The sequence below is a fragment of the Pan troglodytes genome, chromosome 5 (genome assembly GCF_028858775.2).
Source record: "Pan troglodytes isolate AG18354 chromosome 5, NHGRI_mPanTro3-v2.0_pri, whole genome shotgun sequence".
Classification (NCBI taxonomy): domain Eukaryota; kingdom Metazoa; phylum Chordata; class Mammalia; order Primates; family Hominidae; genus Pan; species Pan troglodytes.
Window position 1 is genome coordinate 32,560,330 of NC_072403.2, and position 5,203 is coordinate 32,565,532.

General features: G+C 47.1%; 1 protein-coding gene across 1 annotated transcript; it reads left to right on the forward strand.

The window, feature by feature from the left end:
- The first annotated feature begins 1,025 nt into the window (after window positions 1-1,025).
- On the forward strand, window positions 1,026-4,870 carry ABT1 (activator of basal transcription 1). Its single transcript, XM_016955055.4, has 3 exons — window positions 1,026-1,351; window positions 2,042-2,238; window positions 2,393-4,870. Exons 1-3 carry the CDS (start codon window positions 1,111-1,113, stop codon window positions 2,771-2,773), a joined length of 819 nt encoding a protein of 272 aa, XP_016810544.1. The 5' UTR covers window positions 1,026-1,110; the 3' UTR covers window positions 2,774-4,870.
- Window positions 4,871-5,203: the final 333 nt, after the last annotated feature.

The window sequence follows — 5,203 nt, forward strand, 5'->3', positions numbered from 1 at the left end:
GATGGGAAGAACTGAAACGCCTCAAGGGTGGGGACGGCGCCCCCTGCTGGTCGCGCCCTCGGGCGACGATAAGAGACTGAGGACCCGAGCCCGCGCGGGGAAAACTGCCCTGAGCTTGGCTTAGGAATGGTCCGCAGGCCCATTCCTGGTGGGAGCAGGGAAAACTGCCCTGCTCCTGGTGGGAGCAGGACCGCCGTGGCCCGGTCCGTTCTGCGGTTGCGTAGGTCATAGAAGGAAAAGTGGTTTGTGATCTGATGGGGAATCTGAGGACAGACCCAGGGAGAGCAGAAATAAGCGCGCCGCCCGGGGGTCGCCAGAATTGGAGGCTTGTGCGCCTCTGACAAGTATTTGCAACATAAGTATGCATATGGATAATGTATCAATACACACGTGTAATAGATGCCAAACAAATTCTTCAAATAATTGTCACACATTTAAATTTTCAGACATTCACAAAATCAAATGTAAAATATTAAACTGAAAGTTCACAACTTAAATTTTCAAAAATTAAATCTAATTAAATTTCCAAAGTTAAACTGTTTTCAAAATTAAATTTTAAAGTATTCAAAATTCCGAGGTAAATTTCCAGAAATAGTTAAAACCTCAAAACTCAAAAATTTTAAATGAAATTTATAAACTTTAAAAGGTGAGTCATTCCTCAGCTGGACTCGCACCCGGGGCCCTTGAATAAAATGCTATTTTGATCGCTAGAACACATAGAAACTTCTCTAAAATTGTTCTGCAAAATTCCCTAAAAAGCCGGCATCAACCCGCCTTTTAGCGTCTCGACAAGGCGTTCTATAGGGTAGGTTATATTTGGGGATCTGCCTTTTCTGGTTCTGCCTGTCCTGAGTTGGCGATCTGACCGGGAATCTGAGCCTAACCCAAGTTTCCCATCCCGCTTCCACGCTCTGAATCAGGCTTCCGACCTGACACACCACTTCCTCCCTCTCCCCTCGGCCTTCCCCCGGACCCGACTGTATTGCCCAATCATTTCCTTTCATTTGTCATCACCACCTTGGACCCGCCCCCTCGTCTCAGGCCGTCGCACGCGTTTTGCGTCAGTTGGCAAGGCACTTTACGGCCGTCGTGCCGCTCGTGTCAGTCAACATGGAGGCAGAGGAATCGGAGAAGGCCGCAACGGAGCAAGAGCCGCTGGAAGGGACAGAACAGACACTAGATGCGGAGGAGGAGCAGGAGGAATCCGAAGAAGCGGCCTGTGGCAGCAAGAAGCGGGTAGTGCCAGGTATTGTATACCTGGGCCATATCCCGCCGCGCTTCCGGCCCCTGCACGTCCGCAACCTTCTCAGCGCCTATGGCGAGGTCGGACGCGTCTTCTTTCAGGCTGAGGGTAAGTATGCAGGCCCTGACGGTGACAGGAGGAGGTTGTCGCTCGCTGGCGGGGTGCAAGCATGCATGTCCTGTTGCTTCGCTGCGCGAGGCTGAGGCACGAGTTGCTGGATTTTGGGGGTGGGGAGTGCGGTGCTTGGCTCCTGGCTGGTCAATCAGTCTGTGAGGATGCTGGGGTGGGCGGGCGGAGGGGATATGGGGAGAGTGGGTAGCGCAGTGTGTCTGGTGGTTCTTTAGTTCTCGGATTGTTACTATTTGTGTTCTTATCCCGGCTCTGTTCACCTCTCTTTCCGGACCTGTTTACTGGTTTGTTACATGAATACAACCTGAGTAAAAGTCTCGTCAGCTTTTCTACAAAACTGAACATAACTCTTTAGCATTGCTGCCTAGGTCAAGAAACTATTTGATCAACCGCCCCTCTTCTTTCCACCCTCAATTTTACATTGAGGCTGAGGACTTGTGCCGGTTTTAAGTACCGTTCAGGGCTGGCCAGATTAAGGAGTGGACAATTAAGGAAAGAATTGAGTTAGCTAGAGGAAAGGGTGCGATTTACAGTTCCCTTCCTCCTGGGCAAAAACTCTTCAGGTGGGACTCCCACTGGCAGATGTGAAGAACGTTGCGGGCAGTGGGAGGTGCTTTTGAGTGAGTGCTGCATAGGCGTCCTGGACGGGTCTTTGTCTTTGGCGCGCAGACCGGTTCGTGAGACGCAAGAAGAAGGCAGCAGCAGCTGCCGGAGGAAAAAAGCGGTCCTACACCAAGGACTACACCGAGGGATGGGTGGAGTTCCGTGACAAGCGCATAGCCAAGCGCGTGGCGGCCAGTCTACACAACACGCCTATGGGTGCCCGCAGGCGCAGCCCCTTCCGTTATGATCTTTGGAACCTCAAGGTGAGAAGATAGATCTTTCTGCCACACCTCTCACCCTCCCTTCTCCCCAACTCTGGCCCAAGTATCCCCATGGCCTCTCATTGGCCTTGTCCCCTTGTCTCGTCTTTCTCCCTAATCTGCACTATCCTGATCTTTTCTTCTTTTCTGCCCACAGTACTTGCACCGTTTCACCTGGTCCCACCTCAGCGAGCACCTCGCCTTTGAGCGCCAGGTGCGCAGGCAGCGCTTGAGAGCGGAGGTTGCTCAGGCCAAGCGTGAGACCGACTTCTATCTTCAAAGTGTGGAACGGGGACAACGCTTTCTTGCGGCCGATGGGGACCCTGCTCGCCCAGATGGCTCCTGGACATTTGCCCAGCGTCCTACTGAGCAGGAACTGAGGGCCCGTAAAGCAGCACGGCCAGGGGGGCGTGAACGGGCTCGCCTGGCAACTGCCCAGGACAAGGCCCGCTCCAACAAAGGGCTCCTGGCCAGGATCTTTGGAGCCCCGCCACCCTCAGAGAGCATGGAGGGACCTTCCCTTGTCAGGGACTCCTGAGGGCCTGGGTGGCCCCTTCCATTTCCTGGCCCTGCTCTGCTTCCTGTCTACCTCATACTAGAATGATCGTGACTACCCGGGCAGACATTTTACTGTGTTTCTCAGACCAAGTGTCTACTGATGGCTCAAACATGGAGTTTTGTGGGCTTCCACTATCCCCACTCCGAACTCCTGTATGTGCCTGGCTGAGTCACCTAATTCATACTGTCATACTAGCATAATTATGACTATTGCATATGCTTGTTTTGTTTGACTCTTGGCTGCCTACGTCTGTAGGGTCCGCTGAAAATCCCACTTCCTGCCCCCAGAAAGGGCCTTTATTTCCAACTAGGAGGATAATGCCTAGTCCAGGCAATGTTTCTCTGTTTAGCAGTCACAGGTGAGGGTGGTATTAGCATCTTTTTTATGTAGAAAAAATTGAGTTAATGGGGTGGACTGGGTTGGGAAGAAATACATTTCTTCCTAATGTATTTATAGAAAATAAAAATATTTTTATATGCCTTTTTATTTTTATTGGTGGGGAGGTCGTTGGACAAGTTCCAACTTTCATCTTGTGTTCCCTTCACCTTCATATCCTGATCTTAGAGCCCCCCTCCCCCTGCCACCCACCTTACTGTTTAACCTGGATTTTTTTTTCTATTTAATTTTTGTCTAATATCTTAGCCCAGTTTATCAATCAGTTATCTTAAGTCAGCATTTTCTAAGCCATTGTTTGAGGAAACAGTGACAATAGGTAACACATCTTAGTATTAAGAGTTTTACAGGCCACTAGTATAAGATAGGCATCGTGGTAGATGCGTATAAAGGGTGGAATGGGAGCCATGGCAGGTCATAGAGTCCTCTCAATGGGAACCTGATTGATGATCACAGTCTTCAGTGGTGAGTCAGTCCTCACCAAGTTTTCCAGATCATTCCTACAAAGTAAACTGGGAGAATAATAAGTCTGAAAGTGTGGAGTGCTCCCACAATTACAAAGAATGCTTCCTGGGTGGAGTGTTGAGTTGGAACCATTGTAAAGGTGGGCAAAGCCTAGTAGAGAACCAGTGCACCTCAGGTGCACTTACATATGGTGGGGCTGAGGCAAAGCAGCCCTGTAGGCTTCAAAGAATCAGTGTAAGCCACTAAAAGGAACTGAAAACCTAGGTGTCACAATAAACAGTCTACACAGTCTCACGTAGACCAAAATTCTGATCATTTTCCAGGCTGTTGCAGGAAGTGATAGAGTATGATTATAATTTCTATTTGCTTGTGCTGTTTGTTTTTGTTTTTCATCTGTCAATGTGATGATCTGTGTTTTATAGGGTAGAGTGGATTTGTCTACTTTGGCTGTAAAATACCCTAACCACATTATGATCTTGACAGGTGCACTTTACTGGGGAGAATAAAAAGGACCATACGGTAAAGCTGGTATAACATTTCTCACAACCCACATACCTCTTATACTTGGCACACAAACTATGTTTCCATTTAGAAACTTTCGTCTTGTTTCTGTTTTTAATTCTTGTGGGTTTGTTTCATGTTAATTGTTTCCTCAGATCATTGATGTCTTAAAGTGAAACAGAAAAATCCAGAATCAGAATTTGACAGGCTGGCATATTCATTTATTCAGAATTCCAAGTGCCCATTGCTACTTCTGCTAGATAAAGAGATACCAAGGTGAAGAAGAAACTTTCCCTCTAGTTGCTAACAGCTTAGAAAGTACAGTAGACATACTGGGGTTTTATTTAAGACTTTCTTGAATGAAGAAATAAATTGCATTCCCACGGTGGACAGCATTAGATAACAGTATGTTCAAGGGCTGGTATTTCAGGGTCCATCTCCAAAACAGTTCTGTACAAAGAGCTCACACCTGCGGCCAGGCAAGCTAAGTAAGTCACAGGTGGAGTGAGGAATGAGAATAAATGGGTGGAAGAAAATATCCTAGGAACTTTCATCTTGACTTTAAGCCCATTGAGTGTAGGAAAATAATTTTTTACATCCACAATTTTGTTTCTATTTAAACAGCACTTGTTTTTTTATATGAAGTAACTCATTTAATCCACAACTATATAATATTGTTATCCCTCCATTAAAACTGAGCTCAGAGAGATGACTCAATTTGCCTCTTAATATTTTATCCTTTGTTCCCCACCTTTTCCCCAGCTTTTCCCAGTGTGCATATGGTGAATGCTTATTACATGAAATTCATGAGAAATGCACATGTTATAGACTAGAGAATGAAGTGTACCTGCCAATATGAGTGGATTTATTTTATCTAGCACCAAGAGTAGCAAACTGAGTAATAATTCTCACTCATGATCCTGTGGTTGTAGTGTATACTCTGATTGAACTTAGTTTCACTCCTGACTGAGAAGCTGGGACTCTGCATTTGATGGCAATGGAGTGGGCTGATTTCTTTCCAAATAAGTTGAGGTGGGACTCCTGGTAGAG

Excerpts from the sequence above, each read along its gene's own strand:
- ABT1 (XM_016955055.4), top strand. The coding sequence starts at position 1,111 with ATGGAGGCAGAGGAATCGGAGAAGGCCGCAACGGAGCAAGAGCCGCTG. Across the intron at positions 1,352-2,041 it reads CGTCTTCTTTCAGGCTGAGG|ACCGGTTCGTGAGACGCAAG; the intron begins GTAAGTATGCAG and ends TTTGGCGCGCAG. Across the intron at positions 2,239-2,392 it reads ATGATCTTTGGAACCTCAAG|TACTTGCACCGTTTCACCTG; the intron begins GTGAGAAGATAG and ends TTCTGCCCACAG.